Raw genomic sequence first — 25015 nt, forward strand, 5'->3', positions numbered from 1 at the left:
ATCCCTTGGATGTATTTGGAATCATGAAAAGGAAAACCCGAAAGAACATCGCTCGATTTATTCTACTTCGAGCTGCTCTCTCTATCGGCTGAAACTGGCATCTTCTGATTTATCAGTAAGCAACACCGGTATCAAGGCGAACATCATCTGACGTAGGAAATTCGTCTATTGGAACTACTTTTGTCTCCCATAACATGTCCCCGCAAGGAAACAAGAGCAGAGCTCCAACCTGCCTTATCATGGCCGCCTCCCTTTGACTCTTCCCTTGTTCTGGCCCATTTCCCTCCTCTTAACCTCTCTATTTTACGGTTTGTCCTCCCAAATCTCCCCATATCGAGATGGCTGAACCTGCCTCAGTGGTGCCATATGAGGTCGAGGAATGCCGGGGCGTCCTGAGGGTCTTCAGTGACGGCTCGATAGTCCGTTCCTCGAAGCCGGGCTTGAACGTCCCTGTGGTCGACGATGGGTCGGTGCTGTGGAAAGATGTCCAGTTTGACCCGGTCCATGACCTGTATCTCAGGCTTTACATGCCTGCTGCCCCGTCTCCCTCCAGTTCTAAGCTGCCGGTCTTCTACTACATCCATGGTGGTGGCTTCTGCATCGGGTCGCGCACCTGGCCAAACTGCCAGAACTACTGCTTCAAGCTTGCCTTGGAGCTCCAGGCCGTGGTCATTGCCCCGGACTACCGCCTGGCCCCGGAGAACCGTCTCCCCGCTGCCATAGAGGATGGGTTCACAGCCATGAAGTGGCTCCAAGTTCAGGCCGTGGCCGAGGAGCCGGACCCGTGGCTGACTGAGGTGGCTGATTTCAGCCGGGTGTTCGTGTCCGGTGACTCTGCCGGTGGGAATATCGCCCACAACCTGGCGGTCCGGCTTGGGGTGGGTTCGCTTGAGCTGGCTCCAGTCGTGGTGAGGGGCTACGTGCTCTTGGCACCGTTTTTCGGTGGGACTGTGAGGACCAAGTTCGAGGCGGAGGGGCCCAAGGAAGCTTTCCTAAACATCGACCTCATCGATAGGTTTTGGAGGCTGTCGATTCCCATTGGTGACACAACTGACCACCCGCTGGTGAACCCCTTTGGGCCACGGAGCCGCAGCATCAAGTCGGTGGAGCTGGACCCGATCCTCGTGGTGGTTGGCGGTGCAGATCTCCTCAGAGACCGAGCCGAGGACTATGCCAAGCGGCTCAAAGCCTGGGGGAAGAAGGTCGAGTACCTTGAGTTCGAAGGCAAGCAGCATGGCTTCTTCACCATCGATCCCAACTCCGATGCCGCCGGCGAGCTCATGGTTCAAATCAAGCGTTTCATCCAGTCGTTCTCATGAGAATCATAACCACTCCTTTCTGTTGCAACATGAAGCGTACGTGTGATGTCAATTGTATTTCACTTCTGTCATTTTATTTGTTTCCGAAGGAATTAAGTCTAAGCTTTTGTATTCGGTACGTGCCTTGACGGGCTAAACTTTGGCACGGGGAATGTTGAAGTTTGATGCAATATATATCAAATTTCTCGTCGTCAATATATATAATAACAAACTCTCGAATCGGTATACTATGTCGCTACCTTATCAAAATTAAAATCGCATTCTCTCACGCTGCTACATTGTCGGAATTCTAAGGCCAACTCCAGCAGAGACGCAGCCACGCCATGCAGCACCGCGCGTGGAGACCCGTCTCCCTCTGCAGAGAAACGAATGAGCGTCTGCTGTATTACCACGCGGCAACCGCTTTTCCCTTTTTATTTTTAAAATTTGGCCGTTGGGCAATGATTTTATTTTTATTTTTTTACGAAATAACGCTAGATAATCCACATCAATTTAATCCTAAATTACTCTCAATTTAATCCCTTGGGTTTTACATGCAGAACCAAAATTTCTTCCAAAATTCAAATTCCCAAGATCCTCAAACTTCCGACTCTCAAAACTCAAATCCTAATTTTCAAATTCCCAATTTTCCCCATCCAAATTATCATTATCCGTATTATCCACCCAATTTCCCAAACCCTGTCCCATTTAACCCACATTACGAATATGCGGGTTCATCCTCCGAATTTAAGGGTTGTATGGGCTCAGCATCTAGAAGTGCTAATATTGAGTTGAGTCTGATCAATCCCCACATAGGACCCTGAATTCACCATTCACTCAATTTCCCAACGGCAGTCGAAAAAGGTATCTATCTCACGACACAATGTTCAAGTTGAAGAGACAGTTGCTCGCACTACTACTAAATGGCAGTGGGAAGAGAATCAACTGCTAATCAGTGGTTGGCTAAATGTTGGGAAAGATCCCATGGTCGGGGATGATACAAACTTAACTACATTCTGGAATTGGATGTACCGGTATTGCGGTGAAAACAACTCAACCTTCACGAAGAAAATAATTAACACCTTGAAGCAACACTGGTATAAGATCAACAAGAACTGTGTGAGTTCCAACGGATTCCATTAGGCATCTAATCGTCATAATCCAAGCGGAACGAATCAAGACAAAATAATGAAGATGGCACATAAGTTATTTTTTCAAAAGCATAAGGTAAAATTCACTATGGAGTTGGCTTGGAATATACCACGAGGGAATCGAAATGGAGAATTCTTGTAAATCTAGGTGAAGGTTCGAAGAGACAAATACTTTCGATGGGCACACAACATCGTCCAACCCCGAAACGCCAACGGGCGGGGTTGTGGATGTGGACTCTCTAGTTCATCCACAAGGCAGAGAAGCATCCAATGGAAAGAACAAAGCCAAAATGAAAAGCTAAAAAGGCTGTTGCTCCCGATCTCGACGAGGCAATGGAAACTGTCACATCCACTTGTGTAAGAAAAGCATCTATGCTTCAGGAATTCAAGAGTATGAAGGAAAAGGAGTTCGAGATCGGGAAGGAGGAAATTCAGTTGAAGAATAGGAAAATGGATATGAAGGATAGGGAATTGGATCTGCAACTCCTTAAACATGTATGAGGCAAAACTTGTCATTCATGAGAAGTTGGTAGCAAAAGTTATGGCAAAGTTATTATAATTTATGTTTCAATCTTAGCTATGTAATTGTAATTTATGTTTCAATCGTGCCGTGTACAACGACAACAACATTTTAGACCGGTCACCGGTGTTTGATTATGTACTAGAAGATCACGTTCCCGAGGTAAATTACACTGTCAATGGCAACAACTATATCGTGAGATATTATTTAACAAATGGTATATACCCTGAATGGGTAATGTTCGTTAAAACAATCCTCCAACTGCTGGTAAAAATTGGCCCGACCCGAAAGCCCGGTGCTATTAGGCCGAAGCCTAGGCCCACAAATATTGACCTAAAATTATTTTGGGTCGGGCCGAGTTGGCCCAAAATTATTTTGGGGCCCGATCGTTTTGGACCGAGCCGGCCCAAAAGCCGGCTTGTCATATATATACACATATATTTGTACAAATTGAACCCTACAAAGGCCACAACTAAGAACACAACCTCATACATGTTTTGGACTTGGACTTCTTGAGGAGGTTTTTGTATGATTGAATATTCATCTACACTTGAATGTATTGATCGCGATTTCGGACCAACAGGCCGGGCCGATCCACCCATTAATTTTGAAGGGCTGGGCCTGAGCCTGAGTTTCATGGCCTAGTATTATTTTGGGTCGGGTCGGCCCATTTTGCTAACCCTAATCGCAGGTAGATAAGAGATAGTTGTTTGCAAAATATCAAGAAGGAGCACGAAAGAATGTGAAGCGTGCTTTCGGAGTGTTGCAGTCTTACTATACAATTATACGTGGCACTGCTCAATCGTGGTCCAAGGAGAAGTTATGAATGATTATGAGAGCTTGCATCATATTGCATCATATGATTGTTGAGGATGAGAATGACACATATAATGTGAAATTCGATTCCTTTTACAATGATGCACCCAACGACTTAGCATTATTGAAGTAAGAGGAGGAAACTTTTGCTCCATATGAGGAATATATCTGGAATCATATCAAGTTTCGGGATAGAGAATATAGGTGGACTTGTGGAACATATCTAATAGTTTTACCATACCCGCTAAATTACTTGCTAAATTGCCGATCATCACTTATTTTTTTTGCTTGAACATCATGTACTTTTATTTTATTGTAATGAATTTCAATTAATTTAATTATTTTTTATTATAGTCTATTAATTCAAATAATTTTTTAAAGTTATGTTTAATTGATTTTAATTATTATTAATAAATGTTATTTATATATAATATTAGCTATGTTTATTTAATTAATATAATATATGTGTGGGCTCTCATGATAGACCCAAAAAGAGAGAACCATTCAAGTAGGAAGTCTCTTTTTTTCTTGGGTGTGTCTCTCATCTATGTGGCGCTTATATGATAGAGATGGGCCCACATTAAAGGCTTGGTGGAGAGACAGTTACTGGAGATTGTCTAAGACCAACTTCAATGGTGTCTCTTAAATAGTGTCCCTCAACAGGCCCCGCATTGTCATATAGGCGCCACGTCAGATAGAGACAAATTCAAAAAAAAGAGAGACACTCAACTCCAATGTAAATTTCTGAATTCAAGTCTCTGATTTAGGCCCACGTGCATAATATATTAATTAAATGAATATAATTGCTATTATATGTAATTAGTATATATTCTTAATAGTTTAAATTAATTAAACATAATTAAAAAATACAAAAAATAAAAAATATTTATATGGATAATAAAAAATATGTAAATTAATTAAAATTCATTACGATAAGATAACATTACATGATGTTAAAAAAAAATTACATGACTATAGGAACAATTTTGCCACAGCTTCTACTACTAACTGTTCATGAAAGGGTATTTATAGGAAAAATTTGTGAAAAAGTTACAAAAATAAAAAAAATTTAATTTTGCCAAATTTGGTCGTTGGCAGCAATGACCACATTTCTGGCCATTGTTGCCAACAACCATAATTAAAAATAAAAATAAAAAAGGGAAATGCGCCTTAATTAAATAAAAGGGAAACACGGTTGCCGTGTGGGACCTAACGGTTGGGCAACAACCGCCTGTTGGTCGCCTTTGCACAGAGACGCCTGTTGTTCCTTCTATAGTCAATCGCGTCAATGGGAGATTGGGTTTAAAGTAGGGCTGGCAATATTTGATACGACACGATTACACGACACGGACACGACACGGAGTTAAACGGGTTCGGGTTGGGTATTTTTGATATTCGGGTTAAACGGGTCCAACCCGTTTAGACACGATTAATAAGCGTGTCTTACCGGGTTGAACCCGTGTAACCCGATTATACACGATTAAACACGTTTAAATAAACGTGTTTAATCGTGTTACTATAATCGTGTAACCCGTTTAGACACGTTTATGTATATGAATTGACCAAAATATCCTTTATGTAACCCTAACCCTAACATTCGATTTCCAATTCGCAAACCTATTTTCATTTCCTTCAGAGTTCAGACCTTCGTTGCTTCCAGATCCTCCAGAGTCCAGACCCTAATTTCATTCGACCTCGACCCCGACGGTCCCGACCCTCTGCTCTGGCCTCTTCCCTTCCGCAGTTCGCACGACCTCGACCTCTGGCCTCTTCCCTTTTGCGCGACTTCGACCCCGATCCCGACCCCGACCCTCTGGCGTCTTCCCTTCCTTTCACCGTTCCTCTAGTGGTTTTCATCTTCCTTCTCCACTGCTCTGCCCTGCTCTGCTTTTCCTCCGTCTGGAGATTCCGGCTCCAGTGACCCCCTCTGCAGCTCTACTTCAAGCTCAAGGTACTCTTTTCCACTTCTCTCTCTCTCTCTCGCGCCATCTAACCTGGGGTCTCTTCTTTCCTGAGCTAAATTGCTTTCCATGATTGTACTTGATCCTGATGGTATGCCCAATCGTAAAGTCAAATCACACTCCTTCCCAATAGACTTGGGTTTAGTTCCCCTGAAATCTGATCCAGCAAAAGCAATAGCGGTTGAAATGTTTTCAGCATTCGTCTGAGAGGCAAAAGGGTTGTGCAAGATACGAATATCAGCAGGCTCCATCGTAAAGGTTTTGATTGGGGTGCCAGCAATTATTGTTTCGAGGAAGGTGATTTTGTTGGAAAGAGGATGGGAATTGAATGGTTGGGTGCGCAGCCATGAACAGAAGCGAGCCAATTACAAGGTGGGCTGATAGTAAGAGGCAGGAAGACGAAAGCTTTGTTTGTTTCTGTTAGATGGGCATTATCCGCTAAAGGAAGATTGTCCATGTATTGCATGAGAATTGGAATTGCACCCGCTAATCAGTAGAAAACTGGGGCTTACCAGTTACCAGGCAACACAACAATCCTAATTTCCAATGAATTGCTTAAGCAGCATTGTTTCTCAAAGTACTGCAAGTATAGGTTTTTACAGCAGCAACTTGACTAGAGAAAACCTCAGTAGAGACTTTAACAAAGGCAGCAGCGTACCTCCATGGCATTATGATGAATCTTTCTGATATCAAATCACTCGTGACACACCTCGACAGAAATATTTTACATTAAGGCAGACTGGAACCAACATTAGTTCTGCTTCTGATTGACTTCACTGCTAAAATGAACTCCATTTAATCAAATATCCAACGCAATATCAACTCACTGCTTTTTCTACAATTGGTGTGGTCATATTCTCTTTTACCTTAATCATCCATATTATAGGATAGAAAGGACTCTTGCTCACCTGTGTTAGTTCAGCCCAAAATTTCAACTCTGAACTGAGCTTCAATTTTAGAAACTGAAAACCTTTTCAAGTATTGCCTTCAGCAGCATATTGAAGTCCAAAGATTTCTCATTCTGGCTGTCCTCCTAATAAGAAAGTCCAGAGCAAATTACCATCAATGAGTAAAATCTCCACAATTCTGTTGAGCTACTATAGATATAAACATGCTAGTTAAAATCTCCAACCATGAGGCCGATGAACACATGACTTCTTCTTCGTGTTCTGTTCCTATTCAATTGGATGTGCCCATTTCGTCTCTTACTTTATCTGCTTTTTGTCTCTTTTCATGCTCAAGATTCTCTGTACTATGTGTTTGAGGAGGAGATTGATTGACAATGAGTCTTGACTGTGTTGTTTTTCTATGGAAATTTTTGAATTCTGTGAATCTATTATATTCACTCCATGTATTTAATATCTTCTAGAGGTTATAGGAATCAGAATCACATTAGCAGAATTCTACAATGACTGTTAAAGCTCGGTCTTATTATATAACCGGCGTTCCGGTCTTTTAATGGGGATATTGAAGTATTTCTAGACTTTAACCAGTTTCTCATTGTTTGTTTTATTTAGGGATAATGAGTTCAGAAAATAATTTGGAGGTGAACTTGGAATCCTCTAGGAAGGAAAAATCCATGGCCACGATAAACGAAGATGATGATGTAGTGGAGCTTGATGCAGATGAGATTCAAGACACTGCAACAGGAACTCAGGAAGGGGCATCGAAAGGCAAGCGAAAAAGAAGGTTGACATCACCTGTTTGGCAATTCTTTGAGAAGTTGGCAGAAAAGTCGATTGATGGTAAGAGCCATTGTAAATGCAAGAAGTGTGGCTCTATTTTTATTTGTGATAGTCAATATGGGACAGGAAATTTAAAAAAGCATAGTGAAAGATGCATTCGTAAGGACACACGAGATGTTGGTCAGCTGCTGATGAATCATGATATGTCTTTGAGAAATGCTACATTTGATCCTGAACGTTTTCGTGAGTTATTGATTGCTGCCATTATTATGCACGATCTGCCTCTTGCCTTTGTGGAGTATACTGCGATTAGATCTGTATTCGCATATTTGCGTGAGAGTGTGCCTATTATATCTCGAAATACTGCAAGGGCTGATGTGTTGAAAGTTTATAAAAAAGAGAAGTCACGGGTTAAGAGCTTGCTTGAGGAAGCTAGTGGTAGAATTTGTTTGACATCTGATTTGTGGACCTCTATTGCTACTGATGGGTATCTCTCTTTGACCGCACATTTTATTGATAAAAATTGGAGTTTGTAAAAGAGGATTCTGAATTTCTCCCCGATGCCACCTCCATATACTGGTGTGGCATTGAGCAATAAGATTACCTCTTTGTTGGCTGAGTGGGGTATTGAGGGAAGATTATTTTCTATTACTTTGGATAATGCCTCCGCCAATGACACTTTCGTGGACTTGTTGAGATCGCATTTGAATTTGAAGGATGCACTTTTAGCCAAATGTGAATTCTTTCATCAACGATGTTGTGCGCATATCATTAATTTGATTGTGCAAGATGGACTAAAAGAGATTGATGTTGCGGTAGACAAAGTGCGGGAGAGTGTCAAGTATGTTAAGGGGTCTCAAGTTAGAAAAGAAAAATTTCTTGAATGTGTGAAACTCTTGTCTTTGAATCCGAAGAAAGGCTTGAGGCAAGATGTCCCTACTCGTTGGAATTCAACATATCTTATGCTTGACAGTGCATTCTATTATCATCGTGCATTTTGCCACCTAGAGTTAAGTGATTCCAATTATACAAATTGTCCTACCTCACTGGAGTGGCAGAAGATTGAGAAGATAAAGAAAGTTCTTGGGGGTTTTCTTTGAGATTACGACCTTGTTTTCTGGAAGTAAGTATCCAACCGCAAATCTATGCTTTCCTTCTACTTTCAAAGCATATGTGTTGCTCAAGGAGTATAGTGATGGGACAGATGAAGATCTGAGAGCAATGTCATTGAGGATGCTTATGAAATTTGAAAAGTACTGGTCTGAATTTTCAGTGATTTTATCGATTGCGGTGATATTGGACCCCAGGTATAAACTTGAGTTTGTGGATTGGAGTTACAGAAAGTTATATGGTAGTCAATCTTCAGAATTTCAAACTATTCGGGACAAATTATTCTCATTTTATGAAGAATATACAGCACGTCAGAAGGTGGATCTATCATCTGCATCAAAAGAGAAGGTGGTGCCGGATCATCAAGAGTCCGAGACCGTGGATATGCTGGAGGTAAAATTTTTAATGATATTATGTATTACTTTTTCAATATTTTTAGTTGTCAGTTTCGCTTGGAATATGTTTGTCATTGGTTTATTATTTTTAATTTTTTATCAGGAGTTCGATGATTATGCTGATAATGTGTATTCAGCATCTTCAAAAAAGTCTGAGCTAGAAAAGTACTTAGATGAGATAAGGAGCGATAGAAAGACGGACTTGGACATTCTTGAGTATTGGAAAATTAACTCCCAACGATATCCGACAGTTGCAAGGATGGCTCGTGATATTTTGAGCATTCCCATATCCACGGTTGCCTCCGAGGCAGCATTCAGCTGTGGAGGTCGTGTTCTCGATCAATATCGGAGTTTTTTGAAACCCGACCTTGTGGAAGCACTCATGTGCTCTCGAGATTGGCTTTATGGATTAGCTGGTAAGTTTACTTTTCAGATTTGATTTCTAAAGTTCTTTTGTTAATCTCTCTCTTTTTTGAATGTAGATGGTTGTGGGATTTCCATGGATCAACTCACAGAGGATGTGATGAACTTAAATATTAGCGATGAGCCATCAACTCAAGGATCCAATACAGTGGTTAATTAAGTGAGAGATTACCTCTTAGGAACATCAACGGGTTCATGGAATGGAATATCTCTTGGTAAGAGTTGTAGAGCTCTACTGCTTTTTATTGATTTTTTCATTGGAATATCTCTTGGGGAGAATTAATTGGAATTTTGTGGTATTTGTCTGGATTTTGTTTGTTGAAGATTCATGTCGGTATACTTAGTTGGGCTTTTCTTTTTGTTCTGCTGATTTTTGCAGAAACCTTGATAGAGAGCTGTGTCTGTTTCTCCAGACAAAATCCCAAAGTGAGCTTTTTTTTCCTTGCTTTAACATTAGTAACCTGTGATGTTTCATGCTTTTAGTTTCTGCTTGATGACTAAATTAGATGGTCGAGGAGGTTACCATTCTTTTCTGGTAGAGTACAAGGAAAATAGAGCTCCTCGCTTTTCAAGAGGCATTGTCACAGTTTTGATTGGTCTGTAGCTGCTGAATTGACTTTGCATAATTCTATTGTTGAATACGTAACATGATCCTCCATGCACAAAAGCATGTCTGTTTGAATTCTACATCTCCACTAAGACGACGTGCTGAACGAGGTCCTAGTGGATGCATCCCAGTAAATTGAGTTACAAATTCTTTCCCCCTCCTCCCTAAACAACTCCATGAGAGCATCACCGCTCTAAAATCAGTAGGATTTATTGAATTCTTTTCTTTAATTTTTCCTTTTAATTTTAGGCCCTTCTCTTTATTATTGTGTAGTTGCCTTAATTAATTTTGATTAGAGAATTTGTGGGAGTCTCTCTTTATAAAGCTTGATTTGTGTACCCAAGCTTTTGCGGAGAATTAACGGAGGAAATCAATTAAATTCGTAGAACAGAGAGGATCGTTCTTGTAAATTTCTTTTGCTCGTCCAGCAATTTCGATAGATTCATGTGCCGACATAATTATCAAGGGGCAGGTTTTTGACATTTTTCCCACGTTTAATTTACTCAACTCCACTTTGAATTCTACATCTCCACTTTATGCTTTTGATTCAAGTTATGTCTGTTTATCATGCTGACATGCTTTGAGTTCATATTTGCAGGCAATAGGTTCCAAGGGAATGCCTTCACACCAACCTCCTTTATGAGAAAAGATGTTGTCTCCTTATTTTTGGGTTTGGTTAGTGGAATTATGCTGAGCAACGCAAGATTGGGAGTTTCTTAGGTTTTATTATGTATGGATAATTATGAACATGGAGTATAATAGTTTTCAGAGATTGGAGGATTTTCAGAGTTTCCAGGAGAAATGTTTTGGATATTACTGTGAAATGCTATGTGCCTTTTTAATTACTTTGTGGAGCTTCAATTTTGTATGATTAGATTAGTATGGAAATGATTTTGTTCTAGTCACTTTCCAATTTTTTAGGTGTATCGTTGTTTCAATAAACGGGTTATAAATGGATAAACGGGTTATTGTTCTCATTCCTTTTCTTCTCGGGTTAACGTGTCCCGTGTCCGGGTAACCGGGTTAAATGGATAAACGGGTCGTGTTAACGTGTCCGGGTAACCGGATTGAACGGATAAACGGGTCGTGTTAACGTGTCCAGGTACCGGTTATAATCGTGTCGTGTATACATGTACCTGTTATGACACGATTTAATAAAGGGGTATAAACGTGTCGTGTACGGGTTGACACGGATATAATCGTGTCGTGTTCGTGTATGAGAAACCTGACCCGTTTAATAATCGTGTCGTGTACGGGTTATAACTTTGATGACACGAACCCGTTTAGACACGACACGTATAAACACGACACGACACGAATTGCCACCCCTAGTTTAAAGACCCGGTGGAGGTGCACACGCAGCGCGTGCATGTGGTTGTCATGCACGTCAATGGGAGACTGGGTTCAATGGGCCACCACCTCCACATCTGCAGCGTTTTCCAACATCTTATATTTTTAAAAATTTTAAGAAATTTTGATGTTATAATTTCAGCATATAATTTCCTATTAAAATAGAGTTTTCTACTATTATTTTATATATACGCGACATAATTTTTGACGATATGTTAAATATATCAATCGTAAAAAAGTCTTTTTGATAAATAATTCTCATAAATGGAGTAACTGATTGATATTGAACTCTTTATATACAAAGTTTTTTTCTTCAAAGAAAATACATACAAAGTTAAATGAGGTAAAGACGGAGTTAAATGAATATATCAAACACATGAAGTTAAATAAAATTAAATGAGTCATATTCTCTAGAAAACCGGATTTATAACATTTTTTTCACCAAAATAGTTGAAAAATTTATTTGTTCTCGTACAACACACGGTTATTCATATAATTTTGAGTAAAGAAGGAGCTGAATCCAACGAGACCATTGTTTCCTCGATATGTGGTCTTCTGTATTGTATACAAACTTTGACTACTTGAGAATTTACTTCAACCAAAAAAAAGAGGAAGGAAAATTGAGGATTTACATGAAGAGTCAATCAAAGCGGCCCAGTTGTGGCCCATGAAGGCCCATTGGGGGCCCATTTCTTGTGATTTCAAGTTGCTCCAAGGTCCGGATGCGAGAGAGTAGAAACGGTCTGAAAATTTTGAATCAAAGGAGCAATCTTATCCGTCCGATCAAGTGAGATATCCACCGTCCGATCTCTACACTGACAGAATAATTCCCTCGCGTTCAAACTCCTCTCTCTCTCTCTCTCTCTCTCTCTCTCTCTCCACTCTCCATCTCCACTGCAACTCGGCGAAACCACTCTTCCCCACCACCGCGAGCTCGTTGAATCGACCATGGTGTTCGTATCGGACGCTGCGAGTGCCTGCAAAAGCCGGTTCGGCTTCTCGTCGGACCATTCCTCCGACCCTGCCGGCACCAACCTCCATCTCAGGTCTGCTTCCAGGGAGAACGCGGCGCATTCTCAGGCATTGGCCGTCCGGAGCAGCGAAGATCAGAATGAAGGCTCCTCCGCTGTTGAGTCCTCGTCCCAGGGGTTCGAGTTCTCCGAGGCCCCTTCCTTCTGGAAGGAACACAATGTGCAGGTAATATGAGCAAATTTGGTCTTAAGATTTCAAAGTAGCTGGATTGACTAAGAAAAAGAGCTTCGTGAATCGGTTGACTTGGTAGCTGGAGAATGATTGTTTGGGTGTATTGATTGAGACTGGAAGCAATTGTTGATTTTGGATTTTGTAATTCTTCTCAGGTCATTATTAGAATAAGGCCTCTGAGCGGGAGCGAGATATCGCTTCAAGGGCACAACAAGTGTGTCAGGCAAGAGAGCTGCCAGACCATCACTTGGACTGGGCATCCCGAGTCCCGGTTTACTTTCGATCTTGTTGCAGACGAGAATGTTAGTCAGGTATTGATTTCCATCTGTACGTTTTTATCTGAATTTGGTCCCCTTTTTTGTCTTGCATTTCCAATTGATGAACTTCGTAACTGGACATGACAGGAGAAGCTGTTCAAGGTCGCTGGAGTTCCCATGGTGGAAAATTGTGTCGGAGGGTACAATAGCTGTATGTTCGCATATGGTCAAGTGAGTAACTCTGACAATTACAGATTGGGATTTTGTTTATTCGCTGTTTCCCTATTCAGGGAAGTTAAATCCTTCAAAATGATAGAAAGGATTTTTCCACAGCATAAATAAGTAGAATCAATTATTCTATTGAGTTTACGTTTTATTTTTTTTCCCCTGGTTTTCTCTGTGTTTGCTTGTAGACTGGAAGTGGGAAGACGCACACGATGCTCGGAGACATTGAGGGAGGAACTCGTAGGCATAGCGTCAACTGTGGGATGACTCCTCGTGTGTTCGAATATCTATTTTCACGAATTCAAAAGGTCAATTTATTTCTCCACTTTCTACACCATAATCCAACACACAAATTCTTAGTACTTCATATAGAGATAGTCTGCTCCTTTTATTTCCCCTTCACTGACACTCAGTCAGATATTCATATTTAAGTAAGAGATAATCTGCTTCTTTTATTTGCCCTCATTGACAGTAAGTCAGACATTCGTTTAGTTCCAAAGTAGTCATTTGCGTTCATGTTGGGAGGTGGGGCTTTGTTGTAGACGTTTCAGGGACATTTTCTCTCTTGAGAAATTTATCACAGATTTGCCAGTTGGGTCCTTTGAGGCGCTTTCTTTAATGCCCTTATATTGAATTTGTGTTGTATCTACAGATGACTTCATTTTCGACTTAGTATCTCAATTGAAGGTTTCCCCCCGTTATGATTTGTTTATAAATGAATTTGATTTCACTTCAGTCTCAACACCTTCATGAGGTATCCGATTCTGTAAGCTCAAGTAGATGTTGAAAAGTTGCTCTTGTTGTGACAGGAGAAGGAAGCTCGGAAGGATGGGAAGCTAAGATTCACTTGTAGATGCTCATTTCTGGAGATATACAATGAACAGATTTTGGATCTTTTGGACCCCTCATCTAGTAACTTACAGGTATAGATTACTTTAAAGTGCTCTTGCTTTTATACTTCAGGGAATCATGTCACAGCCCATCATGAAATTAAGCTATTGCTGTCTTTGAGGCTTTTGAATAAGATTTTTTAAAATCTTGGTGAAAGCAATTATATATGAAAATGCCACCTTCTTAAGATGGATAGGTACTCTCAAGGTGAAATTGCTTCCTTAAGTACCTGCATAGTGATGGCATCTTGAAACTTAAGACTGGTTATAATATGTTACAGATCAGAGAAGACAATAAGAAGGGGGTTTATGTAGAGAACCTGAGAGAGGTGGAAGTTTCCAGTGCTCGAGAAGTGATTCTTCAGTTAATTCAAGTATGTAATCTTCTCACTCATTTTTCTGCTTTCAGTTTCAATTGATATTGTCTAAGATGGATATATATATATATATATATATATATATATATATATATATTCAAGTTACAATCTATACCGGAGTTTTTGGAGTCCATATATTAACAAATAAACTTGAGATGGCAGCAAATGCATATATTTTGAGCACACATTTTGGAGAACTCATCTTAGTTGTACAAAAGTCAACCTAATCAGTAATTAGCTTTCCGATGATAATTGTTGAAACATGTTATACTGCTGGATTTCAAACCACAAAATTTGCTCCCAGTGTTCATAATTGAGTAATACAGTTTATACAATATGCTTATAGACAGTAAAATGGTAGCGTAATGTTGACATATGTTTTAAATTCTTCAGGGAGCTGCTAACAGAAAGGTTGCTGCAACTAATATGAACCGAGCAAGCAGTCGTTCACATAGTGTTTTTACATGCGCTATTGAAAGTACGGTGGGTATTTCTATTTTCTAATCCTCCCCCAAAATCTATTCTTTGCTTCAAGTGTTCCAGTTGATCTGCATATCTAGTCTTTGGAATTATTGAAAATTTCTTGTTTTCCTGACAACCAGTGGGAAGTCCAAGGAGTAACTCACCATAGATTTGCTCGGCTCAATCTTGTCGACCTTGCTGGATCAGAGAGGTATTGGAAACAAATTATGGCTGTAAAATAGTGTAATTGTAACTTTGATGCTAATTAAGCTTTGAAATGCGACGTTGCTGTCACAGGCAAAAGAGTTCTGGAGCTGAAGGCGAGCGTCTCAAAGAAGCGACAAATATCAATAAGTCCCTTTCAACGTTGGGGTACACCTTAGTCCTTCCCCATTTTATGCTTCATAGAAACTCGCTTGATTTATTGATGCATTGGTCTTAACTAATGTTGTATTTGGTTTTCAGACTTGTAATCATGAATCTTGTGAGCGTTTCCAATGGGAAGTCACTTCATGTTCCTTACCGAGACTCAAAGCTGACATTTTTGCTTCAGGTTAAGAAGATCCCCAGATTTTTTTCTCATTTAGTTTCAGAGTTGAGGTTTATGGGCTTACCTTGTCATTTGATTCTAAACTTTGCAAAATTTAGATGCTAATGCTTTGGTTTCTTATAGTACTGTCACAGTAGTTGGTTTATAAAATGGCTGCGACATCTTTTATGATGGGAATGTTCACAAGAATAATATCTCATTCTTCTTGTTCTCTCTTACATATCAGGATTCACTTGGAGGGAACTCGAAGACAATTATAATTGCAAATATAAGTCCTTCTAACTGGTCAGGAGTTGGTTCTGTGCATTTAATCTTGCTTGGTTAGATTATCTTTAAATTTGGGAACTACCTGTATCACGAAGCAGCACACATAATCAAATTTTCCAATTTCAGCTTCATCGAGCAAGATAAACTGAACCAATTTCACTTTCGAATTTTTCGCAGCTTAAAAATATTTATGTAATATTCTTCACCAACCAAGAAGCTTGCTTTTTTCCCTCATTGCTCATCTCAAAAGTTTGTAATTTGCACTGCTTTTGGCTTTTGCAGTTGCTCGTTGGAGACATTAAGCACTTTGAAGTTTGCACAACGTGCTAAATTCATTAAAAACAATGTAAGTTATCATTGCTTGATTCTTTTTCATCTGTAAGTATCCATGCTGAATTGCGGATGCTAATCGACCAGTGAAGGTCATTTTACGCTCTTTAACAAGGCCAAGCTTGCAGAAAGGCTCTGCTTTTCTATTTTAACTTGAAGAGTAACCGTTCTTGATTTTTCATCTCTTTCTGAAATGCACAAGTTTTTCATTCTATAGGCAATTATCAATGAAGATGCATCTGGAGACATAATTTCAATGCGTATGCAAATTCAGCAGCTCAAGGTATACACATTGTATATCATATTTACCAAAACAACTTTTTATGGTGCTGCTTGACTTATAGCAAATTTTCTTACATTCTCATGCAACATTATAGAAAGAAGTGGCCCGACTGCGAGGAATGATGAATGGAGGAGCTGATGATGTGGACAATGATGTTCTGTCGACGAACTTTCCAGCAACTCCAGGACCCTTCAAGTGGGAAGGGCTTCATGGATCGTTTAGTCCACTTACATCTGATAAAAGGATAACTCATGTCAGAAGTTTTCTCTTTGTTACATTAAATAAATCTTAATTTAGGAATGCTGCTTAAAACTTAGCTTCATCTTTTCATCTTTTTTCAGAAGAATGATTATGAAGTTGCTCTTGTTGGAGCTTTTAAGAGGGAAAAGGACAAAGAAATTGCATTGCAAGCATTGGCATCAGAGAATCAAGCAGCTCTCCAGCTGGTATGGGTTTATAAAGTGTCCCATTCTAGCTATTCCAGTGTCGGAATTGACTGTTATATATATTTATTACATAGCTTCATTCTATCAAGTATTCGTTTTAAACAGGCAAAACAAAGAGAAGATGAAATTCAAGGCCTGAAGATGAGGCTAAGGTTCCGTGAAGCAGGAATTAAGCGGCTGGAGGCTGTGGCTTCAGGAAAGATCTCAGCTGAGACTCATTTGTTGAAGGAAAAGGAACAACATTTGAAGGAAATTGAAGTTTTACGAGCCCAAGTTGACAGGAACCAGGAAGTAACGAGATTTGCCATGGAAAATTTGCGATTGAAGGAAGAAATTAGAAGGTATGCCTGTGTTCTTAGCGCAGGTTCAGTTCAGGCACCCCTCTCAAACATGACTTGGAACATGTTCTAAAAAATAGCGAGAATATAAGAGTTAATACTGGGTTTCTTCATTCACTGATGTAATCTGAATAAAATGTTGTAATATGATTTCTTTGTGTGCTGTACACAGATTAAAGTCATTTGTTGAGGAAGGTGAGCGGGAGACAATGAAAGAGCAGATCGCGGTGCTACAAAACAAGGTCGAAAATTTTCCCTCCCTCAGTCTCTCCCTCTATCTTATTTACATATGCACAATTCTGGTGACAACTTGATGCTTACAGTTAATGCATGACTTTTGCAGTTGCTAGAAGTACTTGATTGGAAACTAATGCATGAGTCAAATCCTCCTGCAGCCCAGGTTCTTTTTCAAACTTTCTTATAAGACATCAAGTTTATGTATTTAGAGAGCTTTGTGATCTATAAAACAGAAAATGACTCATACTAAGGCCTCACGTAACACTGAAGAAGAATGATGGTTATCTATGAGAACAACCTGTCCAGTTTTGGTTCTAGGAAGCAACGACATTTCTTACCCTCACTCTTCTATAACTTAACAATAAAAAAGCAAGCTGAGCCCGCTGTTCTCTATCCTGATGATCAGTAGACAGAGACATTATGATTACCAAGCTTAGAATTTCATTTGCAGGCACAAACATCTTTAAGAACCTACTATGATTAGCTTTTACAGTCATTACCTTCTCTCTTCTCTCTGTTGACTGACAGTATATTGCTCAATTTACTTGTATTTCAATCTCATCTTAATATTTTACTCTTTTGATATCGAACTCATTATATGCAGGAGCCTAGATCGCCTTGGTATTCTGAGGAAAATGAATTCCTGCGTTTGCAGGTAAATGGAATGCTTCTGACTAGAATTTTCCCCTGCTGCCTGCCAAATTCCATTGGCAGAAACAGTTAAATCTGTCTGAAATTTACTTGCAAGAATTTTTTTTTTTACTTCAGGCTATTCAGAATCAGGCTGAATTGGAGTCACTGAGAAAGAAACTGGACCTCTGCCTTGAGGAGAAAAAGAAGTTGGAAAGGTTCTAATTTCCTCTCTCTCTTTCTTTTTTGTAATATCTATAGTTCAGTGACTTTTTTTTTCCCCCAAGAAGGTGTGAATACATCTTCACCCAACTAACTGATTCGACAATTAATTTAGGTATGTACAAGAGCTTGAAGCCGAGAGATCTAGAAGAGCTGCGGAAGAAACACAGCAATTTGAGCATATTTCTTCACCTCCATCGAGAGTTCCTATTGTCAACTTTGATGATCAAATGGAGTTGAAAACAATGGTTGATGCCATTGCTGCTGCAAGTCAAAGAGAAGCCGAGGCCCATGAGAGTGCAATTATCATTTCTAAGGAGAATGATGAGCTTCGGATGAAGCTGAAGGTCTTAATCGAAGACAACAACAAACTGATAGAATTGTATGAGCAGGCAACTGCAGCGAGGAGCGATGACTTACAAGTGGATACGGCTAATGGCACTCTGGATGAAGGAACAGGAATTCCTGGTAATGGAACATTCCCAGAATCGTTTGAGTCAAATGAGACTGAGACCAAGAAGGTGGTTGAGAACCTGGAATATCAACTCGAGGAACTGCACGAAGAAAACGAGAAACTAATGAGCTTATATGAGAAAGCCATGCAGGAGAGGGATGAGTTCAAGAGGATGCTTCATGCTAGTGGACCAGTCACAACTGAAGCAAAAGGTGAATATGAGTGTCCCGAGAAGCTCGCAGAGGTTGATGCAGGTGATGGAAATCCTGAGCTAGAAGGTTACCTTGAATCTAATGATCCACCGAGCAAGGCTGAGGCTGTCATTTCCATGGAAAAGACGGCTAGATTTGTGAAACCTTTCTTGTTTAGCGAATCAGAACTATTGAAAGAAGAATCTAATGCTCGGACCAATCGTCAAAATTGTTCTGAGGATGATCAAACAGCTTCGGGTGATTGCTTAGAGACAGAGAACTCAAATTTCTCGTCTGCTCCACAAGAAATTGGTTTGGCAAAAACAAAACTTGAAAATGCTGAGTTTAAGCTCAAAGAATATGCAAGAAGTTTTGCTGTGTTTGCTTCAGTCGAGAAGGCTGCAGGTGAAGTTGATGAGATCGTAAGACAAATTGAAGACATGCAGAAAATGGTTCAGGTCAAGCAGCATGAACTCGGAATGCTTGGGACTGTCCGTTCAGAAAAACAAGAAAGGGCCTGTCTCGCTTTTAAGAAGTTCTCAGCTCTGAAACACACTATCTTGAGCTTCTCATCATCCTTAGAGTACTTTGAGCAGCGAGAGGCTCGGGCAAAGGGAAGGGTGAATGATTCATTATTGCATCTCAACAAGAAGAAAAATGAACTGTCCCTTCTTCAAGCCCGAAAGGATGAACTGGAGCTGGCTCTGGTGAAGAATCAGGAATCTGAAGAGGAAATAAAGAAGAGGCTTGCAAGCTTGAAGTCGAAATATGAGGAAGAGAAGCGGAAACAGGATAGCGAGAAGGTCCTTTTTGCCATAGACAATGTCGAGAATGTGAACCCATCGAAGAGGACATGGAACTTGGGCGGGAAAGCTGGTGACTTGCTCAAGTCCGAGGAAGAAAAGATCAAGCTGCAGGCTGAGATTGGCTTTTGCCAAGAAAGGCTGGGTACTATTAGGAAGGAACTCGGAGAAATCAAGCCAAAATATGAGAAAATATATTCCATGATACAGGCAGTCCAAGGCGATATCACCAAAGGTTCAAGGATGGTGGAGGATCTGGAGATTGCACTTCAAGGAGTGATGCAAGAGAAGAACAGTCTTTTAGAGGTCAGAGAAAAAGGGAGCGATGAAACTCGGGATGTGTTTCTTTCATTCCAGCAGCATGTATTCGAGACTGATCTAAAGGCAGAAGAGATGGAAGTTCTGGAAGAGGAACTGAAAATGCAGCTAAAGAGGATCGGAGAACTGGAGTTAGCTCTGGCTGAGAAGAAGATCCATTTGTCGGAGGAAATGCGGCGTCACGTGGGCAGGTCGCAGGAAGTAGAAGATGAGCTTCAGAGTGCTGTGTCAATGATCGAGGAGGCAACATCATTGCTAGTAAATCACCTGTAAAATTATCTAAATCGAACATCAAAGAGCCTTGGAGTGCAGTTGCCGTATTGTGTAATCTAGTTGGAAGCTATTTTTTGTAAGCCGATTGCTTATTTCCAGTATATAATCCACTTGCAGTGTCAGTCATCTGATGGGACTGAGCAAAGTTCCGGAAAACTATCAAAATTTGTCAAATGCGAATTAAACAAAACAGATAATAGTATATAAACTATCAATTTGTTGATACTGACGGGAGCATACCGCACAAAATTCTGTGCCCGAAAAGTTCAATCCCGGTTCAGAAAAATTAATCGACCGGCGTAACGACACAGTGCTAGGCTGACTGACTAACTGATCATCAAATATCAAACATCAAAATTTGTCGAAGTACAAGTCGAACAAAATTGATGATATAGACTACGTAACAGAATCTGTTTTACAGTCTATAATCTATAATTTGAATGAATGACAATAACCAAAGTCTCCAAAAATCAGACTTTTCGAGCAAGGGTCCTCTGCTTCGTTGCATGCTGAACCACCTTTTCTTCGACGGGGAGGCCTTTCCTCCTCCTCACGGCATTGATCAGCTTCCTTGCAGTATTAGGAAGCACGCTCGAGCCATCACCAAACTCCTCTATTTCCTCCTCAGTCTTGGGCACGAAGAATGGGTCTTCGGGTATCGCTTCCCAGTGACTAAGCACGAGGAGAGCACTTGCAGCTCCCGAGGTCCACCTCCTCAACTCGTCTGCAAACCCAAAACTCTCGGCCACAGGAACATAGGCATGGACGGTGAACAGGGGAGAGCCTTCTTGCATTTCTTCTTTCAGGACACGGGCCCGCCTCCTTGCAAGAACAGCATACATTGGACCCAGGTACTCGGTAGGAGTATTCAGCTCGCAGAAGTACATGGCTTCGACTAGTCGCGGCCTGTGCTGAAGAACAGCTGCTCGGCATGCTTCCTTAACTGTTGCCATAACATGCCCATTGAAGATCCCGAACTGCTCTGTCTGCTGCTGACCCTGCTCCGACTCCTCAGACTTGATAACTGAAGGAGAGATAAAAGCGTTAATCACAAAAGCTAGGCCCCACAGCGGCTCTTCACACAAGGGACCCGAAGACGTCGCAAGCTGAAATCCTGACACCACACTGCTCTCGAGACTCGCTGCTTCCACACGCAGTGACAGGCCCAACTCTGATGATGCATCGGGCGCTGTATCTTCACTATCAGCGGAATCATCCAGAAACCCCAGTCTCTCAGACACGTAGGGGGAGCCTCGGATCAGAACAGAGCGGTCAACTATGTCTTTCTTTGGATCAGGAGTGAAGAGGATGTTTGGCCCGACTTGCCTAGGACCGAGAGACCACATCCTCTTTAGGAGCTTAAGCCACTTCGTTCGGCATTCCTCTGCACGATCCTTGTCATTCTGAACCACGGAAAGGATGTCGCTATCAGTAGATTCAACTATCCCTTTCCTGAGGGCTTCAATGGGATCTTCTTGCTCAGCTATGCTAGACGTGGGCTGCGACCAAACAACCTTGCTTGTTTGCCCTCTTTTGCCACCGATAACATCCCCCAGAAGTTCAGCATTCTCCTCGAGAAGCTTAATCAGAGTCGGTGGAAGTTTCATTACATGGACACGAACAGTACATCTCCCGTTGGCCGTGGTCTTCTCTACATAGTCCGAGCTCTTAGTCAACAGTTTGAGATTATCCAAAGGATTTGTCTGATCTCCCTCAATCGTCTCTTTATAGGAAACAAGAGGCGGGGAGACTTCTAACCTCACCTTTGCGAACCTCTCCTTTAAATCCTTAATGCACCTCTCGAGATGGACCTCCCCTGCAGCACCAAGCACATGCTCCCCTCTGCTGGAAACACTGACCTCCACAAATGGGTCTGCCCGGTTCAGAAGCCTCAACCCTTTCATCAGAGCACCCATATCAGCAGGATCGGATGGCTCGATAGCAACTCTGAGGGTGGGGGCTACCTGAAAGACCATGCTCGAGAAAGGCCAACAGTTTATGGTAGAAGAAAGAGTCGCACTCTTCAATATATGCTGACCGAGTCCTCGGATTGCTACCACATTCCCAGCCTTTGCAGAGGAAACTGGTTTTAATCCTTGGCCCATCATTAGGTACAGAGACTGCAACTCAGCCTCCTGTAAATGCTTCTGAGCCGATTCTCTCTTAAGCGGGTCGTATAAAGCTGAGAGCACAAAGACACTCTGCCCTGCAGAGAGCACCCCGCTGAAGATCCTTGCAAACGCAAGGAAGCACTCATCTGATTCTCCAATCGAGTCCTGGTCGGCCGAGTTGTTCAACATCTCTCCCTGTGGGCCTCTTTGAGGCAGCATTTTCACTGGGACCGCGAACATCTTGGACACAAATGCAACACATGGAGCTTCATCACTGCAATCACAAGCCTCAACAGATCTTCTTACGAGTTCGGCCTCCGCAAGCACATCTTGGTCCACTCCACTGTCCAAAATCTCTCTCTTTGGAAGCAACCGTGAGATTCGATTTGTCTGGGCTGCAATAGGATCAGGCATACACTTAACAGCCATAGACAAGATCGAATCTGACAGAGGAAGCCAGCGGCTCATAACGGCCTGGAGCACAACTTTAGGATCTTTGTTCTGAAGCTCACGAGGTGGAACAGACAAATTAAATGATTTAATGACTTTCTCGAGCATTGCTCTGTCGCCATCTGGTTCCAGGGCTGCCTGATAGACCTGCCAGAGCGGCTCGAGCACAAACTGAACAAACATGGGCCTAACCTTGCTCCCTTCACCTGCTGCCTTCTTCCCCACTATCATCTTCGTCTTTGGATTGAAATACCGAGGACCCCAGAAAGCCTTCTGCAGTGTGCCTGAGCTTGCCCCAAACTTCGAGGCATAGAACTCCGCAAATTTGGGAATGCTGAATCCCCACCCATCCAGTGCGCAAACAAACGCGACATTACCCGTCTGGGGCTGAAAGGTGTCCTCCTCATCATCCTCGATCAGCTCGTGACTCTCATCGCCCACCTCACCGGTGGAGCCAGCAAGAATTGAGTCCACATCGGACAAATACTTCTCCGACTTGTACGCACTCATGATCCCGTTCACCTCGTGAACAATCCTCAATAACCGGGTATAAGCCTCCATTGGGCTCAGCTTCAACTCACTGATCAGCCTATCAATCTTGTTAAGCACCAAACACGGGGTGAGCTTCTCGATCCACGACTGCCGCAACACAGCATGGGTCTGAATGTGCACCCCTTCCACTGCATCTACTAATATCAGGGCACCATCACTCAACCGGGCGGCCGTTGAGACCTCACTGCAGAAATCCATGTGGCCCGGGGAATCGATCAGATTGATGGAGTAGTCCTTATAGTGGAGACCAATCGAAGAGCTCTTCATGGTAATAGCTCGCCTCTGCTCCTCGTCCAAGTAGTCCATGAACCGGAGCTTACCCGCGAGCTTCGGGTGTAGGACCCCGCCCCCAGAGGCCGCGATAAGGTGGTCGGCAAGCGTGGTCTTCCCATGATCAACATGTGCTAGAATACATATGTTCCTGATCTTCCTCGTATCGTAATCAGCCATTGTCGTGTCCGATTCCCGCTCTGAAAACACAAGCTAAGCTCCAAAAAGAAGTTAACTTTCGCGGTTTCCGAACAAAACAACAGCTCAAAAGCCGAAAACAGTAAGGCACGTTCTCTAATTGGCAGAGGAAAGAATGGGCGGGGTTTGATGTTTGAAGCGGAAGAGATGTCTGTAAAATTCCTTCCGGTGGAGGAGTGGAGAAAACCCAGAGACGGCGGCGTTGTTCTGATGGCAGCGGCTGTTCTTTCTCGAGACCTCAACAAACATGTCTGTTGGGCTGATACTGATAGAGGAGGCGTTGGAGGAGGGGAGTACCTTCCGTGTGGGGAATTGGATGGGAAGAGCTGAACCGATGAGAGGCAGAGAGAGAGGACAAAGGCAAACGGTGGCAGAGGGAAGCTTTGTTCGCCGGTGATCGAATCTGCAGAATTAGGGTTAGATTTCAGGTTGACGGCGAGCCGGTGTAATATATATCTATGGTCCCGGCTCACATGAGACCAAAGGAGATACGGTGTGGGGCCCACCGACTGTCTGACTCCTCTTCTCTTTGGCCTACATGGACCGGGTTTCTTTATCAGTTCGGAAATTTTTATTGGGGAAAGCTTTCCGCTCGGTTTGGGCCTAAGGGATAAATATTGTACGTGCTCCTCAAACTTTTTTCAGTGTATAGCCTGGTTTCCGGAAATCCATTTACTCGATTAATTCAATTCGAGCTGGATCGGTTCACTAACTTTTAAGAATAAATTCTCCCTCCCCAAATTAATGTGAATGGAATTGTTACTTTTCATATAAGGGACGTTTATTTCCATGTAAAGTTAGATCTTTACGACGTTTATTTGTAGAGGTCGTAAAAGTTAATCATCGTAATCATTTGCTCGAGTTAAAACTTTACAGTCATCGATAAAAACTTTGCATTCAAAGCAGGTGGAATTGTTAGATTCTAACGGAGATTACGGACATGGACTCACAGTCATCTCTGCAAAAATAAATCAAATATTATATTATCACTCATATTTCACATAATAAAAAATAATTGACCAAATACCATAATCTCATATTTTAACTTTTAACATAGGAAAAAAAATTACGTAGTTAAATTTTCTCTTCAATCTTTACATTCTATGTAATCTAACAATACTCGAACCAAATGCACCCATAATTAAGGATGCGTTTGGTTTTAGAAACATGATTTAACTCTACTCAACTCCAAACTTTTTAAAATTTTAAAATGACCAAAATGTTTTCAAAATTTTCACTTTTGTCCCACCCCATCTCCCTCCTCTGTGACGTCACTGTTCATCATCCTCCTCCCCCCATCCACCCGATCCTCTCTCTCTCTCTTCCTTCACGCCGATCACCGAGCCCCAAATCTCACCGATC

At 41.7% G+C, this 25015-nt stretch overlaps 3 protein-coding genes across 3 annotated transcripts; 2 read left to right on the forward strand and 1 right to left on the reverse strand.

Moving 5' to 3' along the window:
- The first annotated feature begins 34 nt into the window (after positions 1-34).
- LOC116199340 (probable carboxylesterase 15) lies at positions 35-1544 on the forward strand. The gene has a single exon (XM_031529663.1). It carries the CDS (start codon positions 339-341, stop codon positions 1317-1319), a length of 981 nt encoding a protein of 326 aa, XP_031385523.1. The 5' UTR covers positions 35-338; the 3' UTR covers positions 1320-1544.
- Positions 1545-12163: 10619 nt separating this feature from the next.
- LOC116199035 (kinesin-like protein KIN-12E) lies at positions 12164-20198 on the forward strand. The gene is made up of 21 exons (XM_031529322.1): positions 12164-12513; positions 12675-12830; positions 12924-13007; positions 13190-13309; positions 13811-13924; positions 14173-14265; positions 14662-14751; positions 14871-14941; positions 15028-15102; positions 15196-15283; positions 15507-15565; positions 15830-15893; positions 16095-16160; positions 16255-16413; positions 16502-16606; positions 16712-16947; positions 17117-17186; positions 17288-17344; positions 17786-17836; positions 17950-18029; positions 18149-20198. Exons 1-21 carry the CDS (start codon positions 12265-12267, stop codon positions 20070-20072), a joined length of 4011 nt encoding a protein of 1336 aa, XP_031385182.1. The 5' UTR covers positions 12164-12264; the 3' UTR covers positions 20073-20198.
- A 193-nt stretch (positions 20199-20391) lies between these two features.
- On the reverse strand, positions 20392-24234 carry LOC116199036 (elongation factor-like GTPase 1). The gene has a single exon (XM_031529323.1). The coding sequence runs from the start codon at positions 23633-23635 to the stop codon at positions 20543-20545; it is 3093 nt and encodes a 1030-aa protein (XP_031385183.1). The 5' UTR covers positions 23636-24234; the 3' UTR covers positions 20392-20542.
- Between the last annotated feature and the right edge of the window lie 781 nt (positions 24235-25015).

The sequence above is a fragment of the Punica granatum genome, chromosome 3, assembly GCF_007655135.1.
Source record: "Punica granatum isolate Tunisia-2019 chromosome 3, ASM765513v2, whole genome shotgun sequence".
Taxonomy (NCBI): Eukaryota; Viridiplantae; Streptophyta; class Magnoliopsida; order Myrtales; family Lythraceae; genus Punica; species Punica granatum.

Bases quoted from the DNA above. Each gene is read 5' to 3' on its own strand.
- LOC116199340 (XM_031529663.1), top strand. From the start codon at position 339: ATGGCTGAACCTGCCTCAGTGGTGCCATATGAGGTCGAGGAATGCCGG.
- LOC116199035 (XM_031529322.1), top strand. From the start codon at position 12,265: ATGGTGTTCGTATCGGACGCTGCGAGTGCCTGCAAAAGCCGGTTCGGC. The intron at 13,008-13,189 runs GTGAGTAACTCT...GTTTGCTTGTAG, and splicing joins GTATGTTCGCATATGGTCAA to ACTGGAAGTGGGAAGACGCA. The intron at 18,030-18,148 runs GTTCTAATTTCC...CAATTAATTTAG, and splicing joins GAGAAAAAGAAGTTGGAAAG to GTATGTACAAGAGCTTGAAG.
- LOC116199036 (XM_031529323.1), bottom strand. From the start codon at position 23,635: ATGGCTGATTACGATACGAGGAAGATCAGGAACATATGTATTCTAGCA.